The sequence below is a fragment of the Opisthocomus hoazin genome, chromosome 29 (genome assembly GCF_030867145.1).
Source record: "Opisthocomus hoazin isolate bOpiHoa1 chromosome 29, bOpiHoa1.hap1, whole genome shotgun sequence".
Taxonomy (NCBI): Eukaryota; Metazoa; Chordata; class Aves; order Opisthocomiformes; family Opisthocomidae; genus Opisthocomus; species Opisthocomus hoazin.
The window spans coordinates 1,160,669-1,180,540 of record NC_134442.1 but is presented as its reverse complement, the minus strand read 5'-3'; the positions used below and the strand labels follow the sequence as shown (position 1 = coordinate 1,180,540).

The window sequence follows — 19,872 nt, the reverse complement described above, 5'->3', positions numbered from 1 at the left end:
GGGTATGCGTGGTCAAGCACCTCCAAGTCCTTCCTGACTCCAGCAGGTGGAGATGTGGCCGGTGGTTGGCAGGCCTGGTCCTCTTGTAAGGTCTGTGAATGCTGGGGCTGATCAGTCAGGTAGGTTGCAGCCACATGCCACCCACGGGACTGAAAAGGTCTCTGTCCTCTTGCTCGAGAGCTAGGCCAGCTTCAGGTTCGCTAGTGCACTGCGCACGCACACAGCGCTCCCACCAGGAGCTGGCGCGAGACACTCGGTCTTTCCAACTGCGGGATCCCTATGACCTGTGTTCCCTTCTGCCATCGCCAGCAGCCAGGCCGCTAGACCCACCCCTCTAGCAGGTACAGAGCGGGGCCACACAGAAAAGGATGTGGAATGGCTCTCAAGAAGAAGGTCGGACAGGCTGTGGGGAGTAGGGACAGGGTTCAGCCAAACAAGCTAAGCAACCGGCACTTTGCTTATGCTCAAGGACGAGCTTCTTGAGCCCCCCTTCTCTCCATTTTCCACACTTATTCATCCCCCTCGACTTCCTTGGCTCCTCACTTTCTCTGCCCTTGTCTCCTCCCAATCAAGGGACCTAGCCCCGCCTACTAGTCCCCCTTGCTCCCAGGTCTGTCACATCTGGGAACAGATTGGGTCTTTCAGGGGCTGTTAGCTAGGTCATCTTGGCCTTGCGTGGCATTACTGCAGTGGTTTCCTGGCTACAGCTGTCCCTGCCAGAGTCCTCTCCCCAGAATGACCCCGGCTCTTCCTTCAGATATTGCTGAAGTCTGGCCACCTCTCACACCATTCCCCCTTAACTTCTGGTGACATCTGGCTCTTCCTCATGGCACTGTAACTCCTGCCAGCTTTCTTTCATCTTTCCATTTAGCAAAGGCTTCAACCAGGTCCTAATCATCATCCCCAGAGTTGTCTGCATGTCGCATCATTATTTTGCATCCTCTTGCTAGCCTCAATGTGCCAGTCTTCTTCATGCCATGGTGGCTCTGAGCACGCTCCTGTCTGACCAGCCATGGTGTCAGCCCTGCTGAGAGACTCTTGCCCTTTGTGCCCTCCTTGACTGCCTGCAGCCCCATTTTGCCGGGCGTGGAAATCCTTGCCTTGCGCACGAGAGTGAATTGGACTCAGGCACGGTTAACTGTGAAACCTGGCAACTTTATTCCAAGAACTAAGTCAGCTTCAGCATTTGTGTGCACTGGGAAGTGTTGCGGAGGAAGAACCGGACTCGACACGATGATCAATGTGATCACGTACAAGCCGTTTATTAGCCTCAGATAGCTCACTTTTATATTCCCCACTACATACGCGGCGATTCCCCATTGGTGATAATCAATTTAACTCACATAGTAACTCGATTATGATTGGTGTGCGTCACTAGCTCACGCGCAGTGCTCGTGGCCTTCTTGCAGGCGGCAAGTTCCTCTTCGGCATCTGGGAGTTGTTTGTCTCTGCATTCTTACTTCCTCATTCCAACCGCAGTTTGTCCTCTGGATGCTCTTGCGGCCTTATGCTAAGGCTCTGCGGCCTTAGGCTAAGGCTTCATGGCCTTCTAGAGAAATGCTGGATTGCTCACATGTCCCCAGTCCTTTAATGCTTCATCCTCCACAGGGAGGAGAGCGGGCAGCACAGAGCAGGCGTTTGATGCTGAGGCTGCCTTTGGAGCAGCAGGCATTGCCCCAGAAGGAAATGATCATGGTCCAGTGCAGCCTGCGCTGGTTCCTGTTGATCCTGCTCCTCAAGCCTTTTTTCCCCTGAGGAATTGCAGGAGCTCCTTCAGAAGAGTAAAGAATTCCACCAGCTTCTGGCGTGGAAATGGACAGGAGCTAATGCTGCCCGACTGTGTTGGTGCTGGTGTTGGCCTTGGCCTCTGAGAGGGGCTTGAGGTGGAGAGAAAATGACTCCATGGCTGTGCTGTTGGACTATCTCTTCTTGCTGAGCGCAGTCCCATCTGTAGCAGGATCCAGTCGTAGAAGTGCTGCGTGGAGGTGTAGACTCCAGGCTGGTTTGGTCTGGCACAGCCTCTCCCCCAGCTGGTCACTCCAACAAGCCAGAAGTAGTCGTTGGTGTTATCTTTGCAGACCAGAGGACCACCGCTGTCACCCTGCAGCGGAGGAGAGAGGGTTAAGGTGGTGTTGGGTGGCCCCGGTCAGCACTCTGGCTGGCTCCTTCTCTCCCGCAGCAGCTGCCAGAGCTGTCCTGACTGCACACAAAGGCTCTGCTCAGGTGCTGGAGCCTACAGAAGCTTGTCTGGCAGGGGGTGGTGGGCCAGTCAGGCAGGGCTCTCTCTCTGTCCTCTTTGCACAGTGATCCTGGATGAGTGGAAGGGGGATGTTGCAGGACTGGGCTCTGGAGCTGTGGGCTGCCCAGAGCACTAGATGGGCTTTGTGGGCAGAGAGCCAGGCCTCTGGGACAAGGGCGGCCCTGGGCAAGGACCTGCATCTGGGCAAGGGGAGGTGAACCCCAAGAGTGGAGGGGACCCAGCAGTGGCAGGCTGACTTGCCAGGCAAAGCACGCGCTGGGGCAGGTTTGGGCGGTTGCCACAGGGCTGCCTGTGCTGTTGGGGGTGGACTTGTAGCACGCTCCTACCTGGCAGGTGTCGATGCCGCCCTGCGGATAGCCAGCACACAAGTTGTGGCTGTGGATGGCCCCTCCGTACCAGCGGCTGCTGTTGCAGAGCTTGATATCGATGAGGCGGACCTTGGCCTCCTGCAGGACATAACTTGGTCCCCCAGCTGTCAGCACAGAAAGGAGTTAACAGCCAGCAGCTCGCTGCCAGTTCTCCTCTCCTCCCCCCCACCCCCCCGGTGTCTGGCTGAAGCCCTGCCCTAGGGCTGGGCTTTGCGTCTCCAGAGGCACTGTGCCGCTGCTGTCTCCCTTCTGTCTTGCTTGGGGTAATGGGCCAGGCCCACCTCTCCATCGGCATGCACCCCGCAGCCCGACTCTGGCTTTCGCCTCTGCTGTCAGGAAGCCCACCCCGCCTCCCCAGTGTGCCCAGCCTGCGCTCAGGACACCACTCCCTTTTGGGAACTCACCTCTTGCAGTCGTGGAACCCCAGCCACTGACGTAGCAGCTTCTCAGCTGCGACACTCTCAGCCAGGCGTCGGGCACACAGGCAAGCTGCACGTAGTAGCCGCACAGGACAGGCTGGTCCAATTCCAGCAAGGCAATGTCGTTCCTCTGCGTGATGTTGTTGTAGTGCTCGTGAACCAGTAGCCGCTTAATAGTGCGCACTTGGGTCTCAGGGCCCAGCTGAGTCAAGTGGCTGGCCCCGATCACCACGTGCCACATGATGATGTGCCTGCAAGGCAGGTGGAGAGAGGGGTCAGAGGGAGCGCAGCCACGTGCTGCAAGCAGCCCAGCAGTTGCCTGCCTTCTGCTGCACAGGGCAGAGAGGAAGGCAGCGCTACGGAGGGTGCGACTGCCCTAGCACGCCTTGGGCACAAGGAGTGTCGGGCGGGAGGCTGCTAGGAAGCCGTGGCGTGAGCCCAGCCCTCTCGCGAGCAGTCTCTCAGCTGGGCTTGGTAGTGCCCAGGCACTGGGCGTGCTGCAAGGAAGCGAGATGGCGCTAGCACGTGCTGCTGTGGAGCGGGCACGTGCTAGTGCTGTGGGGCTGTTCCCTGGTCCTCCTTACCCGGGCGTGATGAAGCAGTGGGCTGCTGTCAGCACCCACTGTGGGCTGATGAGCGACCCTCCGCAGACATGCGCTATGCCTCCTATGATGGGCTTCTGGATGCTGACGATCCAGGGCCAGGCCCCTAGCTGAGCATCGGTGCCACCCACGACGCGTGACATGCCGTAGTAAGAATCCATGGGCCGGTGCCCGCAGGTCCCTCTGTAAGCAGAAACTGATGAATGTCCTGCTCGGTGGCTTGCTGCTGTTGAGGCTGCAGGTCAGCCCCCTTCCCCCCACCAGGCGCTGCATGGACAGCAGGACCGCGGAACCCTGTGGGGCATGCGTCCATCTACCCCTGTTTGTGCTTGAGCCCCGTAGGCGAGTTGTGCCAGCGGCCTGGCTGCTGGCAAGGAACTGAGGCTCCCACATGGCGTTTGGGAAGCTTTGGTGTGGCCAGGGGGAAAAGCGAGCACCCGCCAGTGAAGCCCACAAGGGCTGCCCCAGCTCCCTCCCAGAGCCTCGGGCCACTTACCCACAGTTGTCCCACATGCCGTACGCCGGCCAGCACACGGCCAGCAGGACCAGGACGGGGAGAAAATTCATGGCTGCCAGCGGCACGTGGCAGCTGCAAGAAGCGAGAGCTGGTGGCCAGCAGTGCAGCAGCCGACGTAGTGCCTGCAGCAGTCCCGCTGCCCAGGGAACCCTTGGCCCCGTGGCTGATGTCACAGAGTGGCTGGTTCCGGGTGCTGGGCACGGTGGATTCTAGGGGGGGGCGGGCAACATGGAGGGTTCCGAGCAGGAGGGGAGGCAGAAGCTGGGCTCGGACACCCCCAGCAGACCCCCGCTGAATGCTCTGCTTGCGGGACGAGGCTCTGCAGACCTCGTGGCAGGCAGCAGCGCCTGCCTCCCAGTGCTGCCTGCTAACAGCTAGCCGGGAAAACCAAGTGTGGCACCATAGCCTCTTTGGGAAGTTCACTGCCACCCCGCTCTGCGCAGCCGCTTGCCACCAGGTCCTTCCCAAAGAAACTGACACCGCAGAACGGAACTACTACAGGCAGTAGGCACCTGGTTGGGGGCTGAAGAGCCAATCTGCTTACAGCCGCGGCAGGCAAGCAGGGATGTGCAAGCCAAATCAACCAAGTATAGCCAAGCACTGCCATCCTGTCCTGCACAAAGCACAGCGAAACACAGATGGAGCACGCTCCACGCTGGCTCTGTCTGCCACCGCAACGCCCTCTGACAGGCTCCGTGTCCTTGCTGTCTACCAGCTACATTGCTCTTCTGGGCCAACACTGGTGCGGGCAGTCGCACTGCCTGCTATGCGTGGCCACAGACGTGCAATTGGAAGCAGCATGGCTTCATAGGCACTAGAAGACGTCCCCAAACAAACCGCACTCCACGCTGCTTTGGTTTTCAAAAATTGACCTGAAGGTGGTGCCCGATATCTGCTTAGAGCAGGCAGAAGGTGGCCTTGGAGAACGTCACTTGTCTTCTGTGGATACTCTGTGATGCCAGCAGCAGATTTTTGCAGGTGGTTAAGAGGGAATGGTGTGAGAGGTGGGCACACTTCAGCAATATGTGAAGGAAGAGCTGGGGTCATTCTGGGGAGAGCACTCTGGCAGAGACAGCTTTGCTTGTTTGGCTGAGCCCTGTCCCTAATCACCACAGCCCCCAAACATGTAGTGCAGAAGGGACGTGCCTAGGTGGGAAGCAGCTCGGGGTATGCGTGGTCAAGCACCTCCAAGTCCTTCCTGACTCCAGCAGGTGGAGATGTGGCCGGTGGTTGGCAGGCCTGGTCCTCTTGTAAGGTCTGTGAATGCTGGGGCTGATCAGTCAGGTAGGTTGCAGCCACATGCCACCCACGGGACTGAAAAGGTCTCTGTCCTCTTGCTCGAGAGCTAGGCCAGCTTCAGGTTCGCTAGTGCACTGCGCACGCACACAGCGCTCCCACCAGGAGCTGGCGCGAGACACTCGGTCTTTCCAACTGCGGGATCCCTATGACCTGTGTTCCCTTCTGCCATCGCCAGCAGCCAGGCCGCTAGACCCACCCCTCTAGCAGGTACAGAGCGGGGCCACACAGAAAAGGATGTGGAATGGCTCTCAAGAAGAAGGTCGGACAGGCTGTGGGGAGTAGGGACAGGGTTCAGCCAAACAAGCTAAGCAACCGGCACTTTGCTTATGCTCAAGGACGAGCTTCTTGAGCCCCCCTTCTCTCCATTTTCCACACTTATTCATCCCCCTCGACTTCCTTGGCTCCTCACTTTCTCTGCCCTTGTCTCCTCCCAATCAAGGGACCTAGCCCCGCCTACTAGTCCCCCTTGCTCCCAGGTCTGTCACATCTGGGAACAGATTGGGTCTTTCAGGGGCTGTTAGCTAGGTCATCTTGGCCTTGCGTGGCATTACTGCAGTGGTTTCCTGGCTACAGCTGTCCCTGCCAGAGTCCTCTCCCCAGAATGACCCCGGCTCTTCCTTCAGATATTGCTGAAGTCTGGCCACCTCTCACACCATTCCCCCTTAACTTCTGGTGACATCTGGCTCTTCCTCATGGCACTGTAACTCCTGCCAGCTTTCTTTCATCTTTCCATTTAGCAAAGGCTTCAACCAGGTCCTAATCATCATCCCCAGAGTTGTCTGCATGTCGCATCATTATTTTGCATCCTCTTGCTAGCCTCAATGTGCCAGTCTTCTTCATGCCATGGTGGCTCTGAGCACGCTCCTGTCTGACCAGCCATGGTGTCAGCCCTGCTGAGAGACTCTTGCCCTTTGTGCCCTCCTTGACTGCCTGCAGCCCCATTTTGCCGGGCGTGGAAATGCTTGCCTTGCGCACGAGAGTGAATTGGACTCAGGCACGGTTAACTGTGAAACCTGGCAACTTTACTCAAAGAACTAAGTCAGCTTCAGCATTTGTGTGCACTGGGAAGTGTTGCGGAGGAAGAACCGGACTCGACACGATGATCAATGTGATCACGTACAAGCCGTTTATTAGCCTCAGATAGCTCACTTTTATATTCCCCACTACATACGCGGCGATTCCCCATTGGTGATAATCAATTTAACTCACATAGTAACTCGATTATGATTGGTGTGCGTCACTAGCTCACGCGCAGTGCTCGTGGCCTTCTTGCAGGCGGCAAGTTCCTCTTCGGCATCTGGGAGTTGTTTGTCTCTGCATTCTTACTTCCTCATTCCAACCGCAGTTTGTCCTCTGGATGCTCTTGCGGCCTTATGCTAAGGCTCTGCGGCCTTAGGCTAAGGCTTCATGGCCTTCTAGAGAAATGCTGGATTGCTCACATGTCCCCAGTCCTTTAATGCTTCATCCTCCACAGGGAGGAGAGCGGGCAGCACAGAGCAGGCCTTTGATGCTGAGGCTGCCTTTGGAGCAGCAGGCATTGCCCCAGAAGGAAATGATCATGGTCCAGTGCAGCCTGCGCTGGTTCCTGTTGATCCTGCTCCTCAAGCCTTTTTTCCCCTGAGGAACTGCAGGAGCTCCTTCAGAAGAGTAAAGAATTCCACCAGCTTCTGGCGTGGAAATGGACAGGAGCTAATGCTGCCCGACTGTGTTGGTGCTGGTGTTGGCCTTGGCCTCTGAGAGGGGCTTGAGGTGGAGAGAAAATGACTCCATGGCTGTGCTGTTGGACTATCTCTTCTTGCTGAGCGCAGTCCCATCTGTAGCAGGATCCAGTCGTAGAAGTGCTGCGTGGAGGTGTAGACTCCAGGCTGGTTTGGTCTGGCACAGCCTCTCCCCCAGCTGGTCACTCCAACAAGCCAGAAGTAGTCGTTGGTGTTATCTTTGCAGACCAGAGGACCACCGCTGTCACCCTGCAGCGGAGGAGAGAGGGTTAAGGTGGTGTTGGGTGGCCCCGGTCAGCACTCTGGCTGGCTCCTTCTCTCCCGCAGCAGCTGCCAGAGCTGTCCTGACTGCACACAAAGGCTCTGCTCAGGTGCTGGAGCCTACAGAAGCTTGTCTGGCAGGGGGTGGTGGGCCAGTCAGGCAGGGCTCTCTCTCTGTCCTCTTTGCACAGTGATCCTGGATGTGTGGAAGGGGGATGTTGCAGGACTGGGCTCTGGAGCTGTGGGCTGCCCAGAGCACTAGATGGGCTTTGTGGGCAGAGAGCCAGGCCTCTGGGACAAGGGCGGCCCTGGGCAAGGACCTGCATCTGGGCAAGGGGAGGTGAACCCCAAGAGTGGAGGGGACCCAGCAGTGGCAGGCTGACTTGCCAGGCAAAGCACGCGCTGGGGCAGGTTTGGGCGGTTGCCACAGGGCTGCCTGTGCTGTTGGGGGTGGACTTGTAGCACGCTCCTACCTGGCAGGTGTCGATGCCGCCCTGCGGATAGCCAGCACACAAGTTGTGGCTGTGGATGGCCCCTCCGTACCAGCGGCTGCTGTTGCAGAGCTTGATATCGATGAGGCGGACCTTGGCCTCCTGCAGGACATAACTTGGTCCCCCAGCTGTCAGCACAGAAAGGAGTTAACAGCCAGCAGCTCGCTGCCAGTTCTCCTCTCCTCCCCACACCCCCTCCCCGGCGTCTGGCTGAAGCCCTGCCCTAGGGCTGGGCTTTGCGTCTCCAGAGGCACTGTGCCGCTGCTGTCTCCCTTCTGTCTTGCTTGGGGTAATGGGCCAGGCCCACCTCTCCATCGGCATGCACCCCGCAGCCCGACTCTGGCTTTCGCCTCTGCTGTCAGGAAGCCCACCCCGCCTCCCCAGTGTGCCCAGCCTGCGCTCAGGACACCACTCCCTTTTGGGAACTCACCTCTTGCAGTCGTGGAACCCCAGCCACTGACGTAGCAGCTTCTCAGCTGCGACACTCTCAGCCAGGCGTCGGGCACACAGGCAAGCTGCACGTAGTAGCCGCACAGGACAGGCTGGTCCAATTCCAGCAAGGCAATGTCGTTCCTCTGCGTGATGTTGTTGTAGTGCTCGTGAACCAGTAGCCGCTTAATAGTGCGCACTTGGGTCTCAGGGCCCAGCTGAGTCAAGTGGCTGGCCCCGATCACCACGTGCCACATGGTGATGTGCCTGCAAGGCAGGTGGAGAGAGGGGTCAGAGGGAGCGCAGCCACGTGCTGCAAGCAGCCCAGCAGTTGCCTGTCTTCTGCTGCACAGGGTAGAGAGGAAGGCAGCGCTACGGAGGGTGCGACTGCCCTAGCACGCCTTGGGCACAAGGAGTGTCGGGCGGGAGGCTGCTAGGAAGCCGTGGCGTGAGCCCAGCCCTCTCGCGAGCAGTCTCTCAGCTGGGCTTGGCAGTGCCCAGGCACTGGGCGTGCTGCAAGGAAGCGAGATGGCGCTAGCACGTGCTGCTGTGGAGCGGGCACGTGCTAGTGCTGTGGGGCTGTTCCCTGGTCCTCCTTACCCGGGCGTGATGAAGCAGTGGGCTGCTGTCAGCACCCACTGTGGGCTGATGAGCGACCCTCCGCAGACATGCGCTATGCCTCCTATGATGGGCTTCTGGATGCTGACGATCCAGGGCCAGGCCCCTAGCTGAGCATCGGTGCCACCCACGACGCGTGACATGCCGTAGTAAGAATCCATGGGCCGGTGCCCGCAGGTCCCTCTGTAAGCAGAAACTGATGAATGTCCTGCTCGGTGGCTTGCTGCTGTTGAGGCTGCAGGTCAGCCCCCTTCCCCCCCACCAGGCGCTGCATGGACAGCAGGACCGCGGAACCCTGTGGGGCATGCGTCCATCTACCCCTGTTTGTGCTTGAGCCCCGTAGGCGAGTTGTGCCAGCGGCCTGGCTGCTGGCAAGGAACTGAGGCTCCCACATGGCGTTTGGGAAGCTTTGGTGTGGCCAGGGGGAAAAGCGAGCACCCGCCAGTGAAGCCCACAAGGGCTGCCCCAGCTCCCTCCCAGAGCCTCGGGCCACTTACCCACAGTTGTCCCACATGCCGTACGCCGGCCAGCACACGGCCAGCAGGACCAGGACGGGGAGAAAATTCATGGCTGCCAGCGGCACGTGGCAGCTGCAAGAAGCGAGAGCTGGTGGCCAGCAGTGCAGCAGCCGACGTAGTGCCTGCAGCAGTCCCGTTGCCCAGGGAACCCTTGGCCCCGTGGCTGATGTCACAGAGTGGCTGGTTCCGGGTGCTGGGCACTGTGGATTCTAGGGGGGGGCGGGCAACATGGAGGGTTCCGAGTAGGAGGGGAGGCAGAAGCTGGGCTCGGACACCCCCAGCAGAACCCCGCTGAATGCTCTGCTTGCGGGACGAGGCTCTGCAGACCTCGTGGCAGGCAGCAGCGCCTGCCTCCCAGTGCTGCCTGCTAACAGCTAGCCGGGAAAACCAAGTGTGGCACCATAGCCTCTTTGGGAAGTTCACTGCCACCCCGCTCTGTGCAGCCGCTTGCCACCAGGTCCTTCCCAAAGAAACTGACACCGCAGAACGGAACTACTACAGGCAGTAGGCACCTGGTTGGGGGCTGAAGAGCCAATCTGCTTACAGCCGCGGCAGGCAAGCAGGGATGTGCAAGCCAAATCAACCAAGTATAGCCAAGCACTGCCATCCTGTCCTGCACAAAGCACAGCGAAACACAGATGGAGCACGCTCCACGCTGGCTCTGTCTGCCACCGCAACGCCCTCTGACAGGCTCCGTGTCCTTGCTGTCTACCAGCTACATTGCTCTTCTGGGCCAACACTGGTGCGGGCAGTCGCACTGCCTGCTATGCGTGGCCATAGACGTGCAATTGGAAGCAGCATGGCTTCATAGGCACTAGAAGACATCCCCAAACAAACCGCACTCCACGCTGCTTTGGTTTTCAAAAATTGACCTGAAGGTGGTGCCCGATATCTGCTTAGAGCAGGCAGAAGGTGGCCTTGGAGAACGTCACTTGTCTTCTGTGGATACTCTGTGATGCCAGCAGCAGATTTTTGCAGGTGGTTAAGAGGGAATGGTGTGAGAGGTGGGCACACTTCAGCAATATGTGAAGGAAGAGCTGGGGTCATTCTGGGGAGAGCACTCTGGCAGAGACAGCTTTGCTTGTTTGGCTGAGCCCTGTCCCTAATCACCACAGCCCCCAAACAGGTAGTGCAGAGGGGACGTGCCTAGGGGGAAGCAGCTCGGGGTATGCGTGGTCAAGCACCTCCAAGTCCTTCCTGACTCCAGCAGGTGGAGATGTGGCCGGTGGTTGGCAGGCCTGGTCCTCTTGTAAGGTCTGTGAATGCTGGGGCTGATCAGTCAGGTAGGCTGCAGCCACATGCCACCCACGGGACTGAAAAGGTCTCTGTCCTCTTGCTCGAGAGCTAGGCCAGCTTCAGGTTCGCTAGTGCACTGCGCACGCACACAGCGCTCCCACCAGGAGCTGGCCCGAGACACTCGGTCTTTCCAACTGCGGGGTCCCTATGACCTGTGTTCCCTTCTGCCATCGCCAGCAGCCAGGCCGCTAGACCCACCCCTCTAGCAGGTACAGAGCGGGGCCACACAGAAAAGGATGTGGAATGGCTCTCAAGAAGAAGGTCGGACAGGCTGTGGGGATTATTGAGAGGGCTTTAAACAGAGCTGGTGGGGCTCATTGAGAGGGCTTTAAACGAGGTTCAAAGGGGGAAGGGGACATCACCCAGCTCACTAGGGAAGAGCCCAGGTTTGGCGTGCCAGGGTCAGGGGTGAGATTTGCTGCCCAGCTCAAGTGTGTCTATACCAACGCACTTAGCATGGGCAAAAACAGGAGGAGCTGGAAGCCATTATACAGCAGGACGGCTATGACTTGGTCGCCATCACAGAAATGTGGTCGGACAACTCGCATGACTGGCATGCTGTCATGGATGGCTACAGACTCTTTAGGAAAGACAGGCCAACAAGGAGAGGTGGTGGAGTTGCTCTATATGTGAGGGAGCAACTGGAATGCATTGAGGTTGGCCTGGGGGCAAATGAGGAACGAGTTGAGAGCTTGTGGGTAAGAATTAAGGGACAGTCTCACACGGGTGACATTACAGTGCCACCTGACCAGGAGAAGGAAATTGATGAGGCTTTCTACAGGCAGCTACAAGCAGCCTCAAAATCACAGGCCCTGGTTCTCATGGGGACTTCAACCACCCTGACATCAGCTGGGAAGACCATACAGCTAGGCAGGCACAATCCAGGCGGTTCCTACAGAGCATCGACGATAACTTTCTGACGCAAGTGGTGAAGGAACCCACAAGGAAAGGCACTCTGCTGGACCTTGTATTAACAAACAAGGAGGGACTGGTGGAGGCTGTGAAGGTCGGAGGTAGACTCAGCTGCAGTGACCATGGAATGGTCGAGTTCAGAATCCTGCATGGAGGAAGCAGGGCGATAAGCAGGATCAAAACCTTGGACCTCAGAAGGGCGAACTTTGGCGTCTTCAGGGAGCTACTGGGAAGAATCGCATGGGCCAGGGCTTTCGAAGGCAGGAAGGTCCAAGAGTGCTGGTCGCTGTTTAAATGTCACTTCCTCCATGCTCAGGAGCGGTGTATCCCCCTGAGAAAGAAGTATAACAAAGGAGGAAGGAGACCTGCATGGTTGAACAAGGAGATTCTAGTGGAGATCAGGTGGAAGAGAAAGGTCCGTGGAATGTGGAAAGAGGGGCAGGCCACTTGGGAAGAGTACAAAAACGTGGTGAGAGCGTGCAGGGATGTGACGAGGAAGGCCAAGACCCACTTGGAATTGGAGCTGGCAAGGGATGTCAAAAACAACAAGAAGGGCTTCTTCAAGTACATCAGCAGCAAAAGAAAGGCTAGGGACAATGTGGGGCCGCTGCTGAATGAGGTGGGTGTCCTGGTGACAGAGGATGCAGAGAAGGCAGAGCTACTGAATGCCTTCTTTGCTTCAGTCTTCAGTGTCAAGGCAGGCCCTCAAGAATCCCAGGCCCTGGAGGTAAGAGAAGAAACCTAGAGAGAGGACGACTTTCCCTTGGTTGAGGAGGACTGTGTGAGGGATCGATTAAACAATCTGGATACCCACAAATCCATGGGCCCCAATGGAATGCACCCACAAGTGCTGAGGGAGCTGGCAGATGTCATTGCTGAGCCACTCTCCATCATCTTTGAGAGGTCCTGGAGGACAGGAGAGGTGCCCGAGGACTGGAGAAAGGCCAATGTCACTCCAATCTTCTAAAAGGACAAGAAGCAGGACCCAGGGAACTACAGGCCGGTCAGCCTCACCTCCATCCCGGGAAAGGTGATGGAGCAGCTTATCCTGGAGGCCATCATCAAGCAAGTGGAGGAAAAGAAGGTTATCAGGAGTAGTCAGCATGGCTTCACCAAGGGGAAATCATGCCTGACTAATCTGATAGCTTTCTACGATGGCATGACTGGCTGGCTAGATGAAGTTAGAGCCGTGGATGTTTTCTACCTTGACTTCAGCAAGGCTTTCGACACAGTCTCCCATAATATCCTCCTAGGGAAGCTCAGGAAGTGTGGGCTAGATGAGTGGTTGGTGAAGTGGATTGAGAACTGTCTGAATGGCAGAACTCAGAGGGTTGTAGTCAGCGGCGCTGAGTCTAGTTGGAGACCGGTAACTAGTGGTGTCCCTCAGGGGTCAGTACTAGGCCCAGTCTTGTTTCACTTCTTCATCAACGACCTGGATGAAGAGTTTGAATGTACCCTCAGCATATTTGCTGATGACACCAAACTGGGAGGTGTGGTATATACACCAGAAGGCTGTGCTGCCGTTCAGCGTGACCTGGATAGGCTGGAAAGTTGGGCAGAGAGGAACCTGATGCGGTTCAACAAAGGCAAATGCAGAGTCCTGCTCCTGGGGAGGAACAACCCCATGCATCAGTACAGGCTTGGAGTGGATCTGCTGGAGAGCAGCTGTGCGGAGAGGGATCTGGTTGTCCTGGTGAACGACAGGTTAACCATGAGCAAGCAGTATGCCATGGCTGCCAAGAAAGCTAATGGGATCCTGGGATGCATTAGGAGGAGTGTGGCCAGCAGGTCGAGGGAGGATTTTCTTCCCCTTCACACTGCCCTGGTGAGGCCCCATCTGGAACTGTGTTCAGTTCTGGGCTCCCCAGTTCAAGTAAGATGAAGAGCTACTGGAGAGAGTCCAGCGAAGGGCTACGAGGATGGTGAGGGGACTGGAACATCTCTCCTATAAGGAGAGGCTAAGGGAGCTGGGCTTGTTCAGCCTGAAGAGAGAAGGCTGCGAGGGCACCTAATATATACTTACAAATATCTGCAGGGTGGGTGTCAGTAGGATGGGGCCAAGCTCTTTTCAGTAGTGCCCAGTGACAGGACAAGGGGCAACGGGCACAAACTGAAGCACAGGAAGTTCCGTCTGAACATGAGGAAGAACTTCTTCCCTCTGAGGGTGACAGAGCACTGGAACAGGCTGCCCAGGGAGGTTGTGGAGTCTCCTTCTTGGATATATTCAAGACCCGCCTGAACAAGGTCCTCTACAGCCTATAGTAGGTGACCCTGCTTGGGCAGGGGGGTTGGACTAGATGACCCACAGAGGTCCCTTCCAACCTCTACCATCTGTGATTCTGTGATTCTATGATCAACCTCCAACATGCTTTGTTTTTTCAAAATTTAGTTGATACTGGTTCAGACAATTACCAGAAAAGTTAGTGCAGTCATGTTATGACAGTTCTGAATTTCTTCAGTCTAGTCCTCTCAAATACCCAAGCTGCACACAAGCCTCTTTCAGACAGTCTGTTTTATCTATTATTGCAATGTCAAGATAGTCCTTCATTTGTTATAGATCGATTGTAAGGCTGGATTGCATTTTGAGATCTTCAAGATAAATCAAACCCCGGGATCAACCCCACAGATTATATAACATATCAAATTCAAAGTAAAAAAATAACAATTCAGGGACAAGAGCAGGCCAAAGACATCTTCATGAGGCAACAACACAGGAAGCGTATGTGGAAGAAGGTAAAAGAAATTTGAGAGAAGATTAGTTAATATTGGTGTAGTGCTCTGAAGATCAGAAGTGTGAAGCATGAAGTGTACCAAGGAGTGGCAGAGGAGGGGTGGGCACTTGGCCCATGGGGCATGGGAGTCTGTGAAGCATGGGCAGCCTCCATCCACAGGCACAAAGCTGAGTCTAGGGAGAGAAGGCTGAGTGAATTTTGCGCTTTATTTTATGGTATGGCATTTTCTGTATGTATTCTATTGCATGGCATGGTATTTATTTTTCGTAAGTATTGCATGTGCTGTATGGTATATACAGTATGGGGTTTATTGTATTCTATGGTATGGTCTGCTGGTTTTTATTGTATTCTTTGTATTGTAGTTTGTATTATATTGTACTGTATGTTATCTATTGTATGGTATGGTATTGTATGGTATAATGTTACACTGCATTTTGTATTGCATTTTATGTATTTTATGTGTCATAATGTATTTTACGTGTTCTCTTTAATGTATTGTACAGTAAGGCATTGATGTTATTGTAGGTATTTTATGTATTATTTTGTACAGAATATATGGAATGGTGTTTCTTGTACTGTATTTTCTCGACTACTGGGATTTGTATTGTCTAGTATGCATTGCATTGTCTGTCACGTATGGTATATGGTGTATTGTATTTTATGTTCTGCACTGTATCTATTGTATTCTATTTGATGAAGGTTAGGGTATGCACTGTACTGTATGCAGGCATTGTATGTACTGCATGCTGTGTCGGTATTGTATTGTTTATCATGTGGTGCCTACTGTGTGTTGTATGGTATTGGATGATACGGTGTTGTATGGTGTGGCGTAGATTGCCTTGTCTATATCCTGTGTTTGTGTTGTAGGCATTGTATTTTGGTTTGTATTGTCTTTAGTACTGTATGCATTTGACTGTATGCAGTACACAGTGTATGCTGTAGCATGTGTTGTATGTGATGCGTGTGTTGTATTTTCTATTGTATGTGCTGTGCGTGTTGTGTTGTGGTGCTGGTGTTGTATCCTATATTGTGTTGTATGTCATGCTACGGCATTATTGCAATGCATGTGTTGTATTGTACGTATCGTATGTGTTGAGTTGCATGGTATGTATTGCAGGGCCTGGCGTTGCGTTTATTGTACGTACTGTATTTTTTATTGCATTGACTGCTGTATGGTGTTTTGGTTTGTATTGTGGTTTATCACAATCAAAATCAAGTGTTATTAAAGAAAACAAGCAGTCTGTACCGCACCGCAAGCTAATAAGCTTAATGCCTTGGTGATGTGTTTGACCTTTGCTTCTGGGACTTTTTTTCCCCTCTTCTTACTCATTCCATGTTGACTCTGTGAGGAGTCTCCTCTGTGTCTTCCTTCCACTCCAGCCTTCTGCTGCAGGCAAAGACAACAGACATGTCTATGCCATGCAATATTGTGCATTTTAAGAATTGCAAGGCACTCTCACGATCTACTTCTGTCAGTATGACATGGAATTGTACCTTGCAGAAAGAGCTGCTTGGTTGCCTATGTATTGTACTGATTTTAGCTCTGAGCACAGTGCCATGCTGACACAGCTACACGTGGCTTCCAGCTCAGGGCCCGCTTTTTTGTCACTTCCCTGGGAGATCTCTCATCTCTATTCCACTGTGTGACATGTGAAAAAAAGAGAAGTGATCGAGTGTGGTGCTGTTATAACTTATATTTCAGCATCTAAGGAAACAGGACAAAGCCAACTCAAAACATTTCAGACATCGCTGGAGACTTCAGATGGTGTCTTGATATTCTAAAACGTTTTTAAATTGTACGTTTTTCTAAACAAACTGCTGGGACATGAGGCTAAAACTTTGGTGGTGTATGAAAATGAATATGTGAATAGTCTTCAGACTGCCTGTAAGGAATGGAGAGTGGTAACATGGGGTCCTTCTCGTGCTCCCAGGCGAGAGGCACCTTTATGGCTGGCAGTAAGAGGGGGTTTTAGCCAGTGCGTCCTTCTGCTGCCTCTTTTCCCAGCACCCACGCACGAATTACAAGAAAAGGAAAATGCAAGCAAATCCCTCTTGGTAACAAGAGAGCCGGGTGTGGGACCTGTGGCTGAGCTCGGGACAGGGAGCACCCCTGGAGCAGCCTTGGGGCTTGCTGCCAACCTGCCTTCAAATGAGCTCTCCCAGCAGGTTGGTGCCCAGGAGTTACATGGAGTTTTGCTCTTCTCCTTCAGGAACCACGTTCGATGCCAAGCACACCCAGAGCCAGGAGAGGACTTCTAGGACAGCTGGGGCTGATGGTGACAGTTCCCACCAGCTGCCCAGGCCAGGGAGATGCAGGTGAGATAGCAGGGAGGAGACACCAACTAATTGCCTCTTCTCTTGCAGGAACAGGCTTTAGCAGCAGGAGAGAGCCAGGCACAAAGGGCCTCTGAGGTCAAAGAAAGTGTCACGCAGCCAGAGCACAAAGAGGCGAAAGGAGAGAAATAGGTGCAGGTCCCATGGCTGGGACAGTGCTTTCAAGGTACCACCTGCCATCGAAACACAAGAACAGCGAAAGGCACTGGCAGGTGATGGAGTGACTGGGAAGAGTGCCTGGCAGAGGGAAGAGCACTGAGAGACAGGAGACAAGACAGAAACGGAGGTGAACCAGATGGCAGGTTGAGACTGAGGGTCTACCAGCTACATTGCTCTTCTGGGCCAACACTGGTGCGGGCAGTCGCACTGCCTGCTATGCGTGGCCACAGACGTGCAATTGGAAGCAGCATGGCTTCATAGGCACTAGAAGACGTCCCCAAACAAACCGCACTCCACGCTGCTTTGGTTTTCAAAAATTGACCTGAAGGTGGTGCTCGATATCTGCTTAGAGCAGGCAGAAGGTGGCCTTGGAGAACGTCACTTGTCTTCTGTGGATACTCTGTGATGCCAGCAGCAGATTTTTGCAGGTGGTTAAGAGGGAATGGTGTGAGAGGTGGGCACACTTCAGCAATATGTGAAGGAAGAGCTGGGGTCATTCTGGGGAGAGCACTCTGGCAGAGACAGCTTTGCTTGTTTGGCTGAGCCCTGTCCCTAATCACCACAGCCCCCAAACAGGTAGTGCAGAAGGGACGTGCCTAGGTAGGAAGCAGCTCGGGGTATGCGTGGTCAAGCACCTCCAAGTCCTTCCTGACTCCAGCAGGTGGAGATGTGGCCGGTGGTTGGCAGGCCTGGTCCTCTTGTAAGGTCTGTGAATGCTGGGGCTGATCAGTCAGGTAGGCTGCAGCCACATGCCACCCACGGGACTGAAAAGGTCTCTGTCCTCTTGCTCGAGAGCTAGGCCAGCTTCAGGTTCGCTAGTGCACTGCGCACGCACACAGCGCTCCCACCAGGAGCTGGCGCGAGACACTCGGTCTTTCCAACTGCGGGATCCCTATGACCTGTGTTCCCTTCTGCCATCGCCAGCAGCCAGGCCGCTAGACCCACCCCTCTAGCAGGTACAGAGCGGGGCCACACAGAAAAGGATGTGGAATGGCTCTCAAGAAGAAGGTCGGACAGGCTGTGGGGAGTAGGGACAGGGTTCAGCCAAACAAGCTAAGCAACCGGCACTTTGCTTATGCTCAAGGACGAGCTTCTTGAGCCCCCCTTCTCTCCATTTTCCACACTTATTCATCCCCCTCGACTTCCTTGGCTCCTCACTTTCTCTGCCCTTGTCTCCTCCCAATCAAGGGACCTAGCCCCGCCTACTAGTCCCCCTTGCTCCCAGGTCTGTCACATCTGGGAACAGATTGGGTCTTTCAGGGGCTGTTAGCTAGGTCATCTTGGCCTTGCGTGGCATTACTGCAGTGGTTTCCTGGCTACAGCTGTCCCTGCCAGAGTCCTCTCCCCAGAATGACCCCGGCTCTTCCTTCAGATATTGCTGAAGTCTGGCCACCTCTCACACCATTCCCCCTTAACTTCTGGTGACATCTGGCTCTTCCTCATGGCACTGTAACTCCTGCCAGCTTTCTTTCATCTTTCCATTTAGCAAAGGCTTCAACCAGGTCCTAATCATCATCCCCAGAGTTGTCTGCATGTCGCATCATTATTTTGCATCCTCTTGCTAGCCTCAATGTGCCAGTCTTCTTCATGCCATGGTGGCTCTGAGCACGCTCCTGTCTGACCAGCCTTGGTGTCAGCCCTGCTGAGCGACTCTTGCCCTTTGTGCCCTCCTTGACTGCCTGCAGCCCCATTTTGCCGGGCGTGGAAATCCTTGCCTTGCGCACGAGAGTGAATTGGACTCAGGCACGGTTAACTGTGAAACCTGGCAACTTTATTCCAAGAACTAAGTCCGCTTCAGCATTTGTGTGCACTGGGAAGTGTTGCGGAGGAAGAACCGGACTCGACACGATGATCAATGTGATCACGTACAAGCCGTTTATTAGCCTCAGATAGCTCACTTTTATATTCCCCACTACATACACGGCGATTCCCCATTGGTGATAATCAATTTAACTCACATAGTAACTCGATTATGATTGGTGTGCGTCACTAGCTCACGCGCAGTGCTCGTGGCCTTCTTGCAGGCGGCAAGTTCCTCTTCGGCATCTGGGAGTTGTTTGTCTCTGCATTCTTACTTCCTCATTCCAACCGCAGTTTGTCCTCTGGATGCTCTTGCGGCCTTATGCTAAGGCTCTGCGGCCTTAGGCTAAGGCTTCATGGCCTTCTAGAGAAATGCTGGATTGCTCACATGTCCCCAGTCCTTTAATGCTTCATCCTCCACAGGGAGGAGAGCGGGCAGCACAGAGCAGGCCTTTGATGCTGAGGCTGCCTTTGGAGCAGCAGGCATTGCCCCAGAAGGAAATGATCATGGTCCAGTGCAGCCTGCGCTGGTTCCTGTTGATCCTGCTCCTCAAGCCTTTTTTCCCCTGAGGAACTGCAGGAGCTCCTTCAGAAGAGTAAAGAATTCCACCAGCTTCTGGCGTGGAAATGGACAGGAGCTAATGCTGCCCGACTGTGTTGGTGCTGGTGTTGGCCTTGGCCTCTGAGAGGGGCTTGAGGTGGAGAGAAAATGACTCCATGGCTGTGCTGTTGGACTATCTCTTCTTGCTGAGCGCAGTCCCATCTGTAGCAGGATCCAGTCGTAGAAGTGCTGCGTGGAGATGTAGACTCCAGGCTGGTTTGGTCTGGCACAGCCTCTCCCCCAGCTGGTCACTCCAACAAGCCAGAAGTAGTCGTTGGTGTTATCTTTGCAGACCAGAGGACCACCGCTGTCACCCTGCAGCGGAGGAGAGAGGGTTAAGGTGGTGTGGGGTGGCCCCGGTCAGCACTCTGGATGGCTGCTTCTCTCCCGCAGCAGCTGCCAGAGCTGTCCTGACTGCACACAAAGGCTCTGCTCAGGTGCTGGAGCCTACAGAAGCTTGTCTGGCAGGGGGTGGTGGGCCGGTCAGGCAGGGCTCTCTCTCTGTCCTCTTTGCACAGTGATCCTGGATGTGCGGAAG

At 54.9% G+C, this 19,872-nt stretch overlaps 2 protein-coding genes across 2 annotated transcripts; both read right to left on the bottom strand.

Moving 5' to 3' along the window:
- Positions 1-1,735: 1,735 nt before the first annotated feature.
- LOC142364762 (acrosin-like) lies at positions 1,736-5,292 on the bottom strand. The gene is made up of 5 exons (XM_075444888.1): positions 5,277-5,292; positions 3,632-3,830; positions 3,033-3,298; positions 2,587-2,732; positions 1,736-2,101 (listed from the first exon to the last, which is right to left on the bottom strand). Exons 1-5 carry the CDS (start codon positions 5,290-5,292, stop codon positions 1,736-1,738), a joined length of 993 nt encoding a protein of 330 aa, XP_075301003.1.
- A 1,774-nt stretch (positions 5,293-7,066) lies between these two features.
- LOC142364761 (acrosin-like) lies at positions 7,067-9,158 on the bottom strand (the record flags this gene model as incomplete). Its single annotated transcript, XM_075444887.1, has 4 exons — positions 7,067-7,432; positions 7,918-8,063; positions 8,366-8,631; positions 8,965-9,158. Coding segments are annotated over 4 exons (972 nt in total), but the record flags the coding sequence as incomplete, so codon positions are not given.
- Between the last annotated feature and the right edge of the window lie 10,714 nt (positions 9,159-19,872).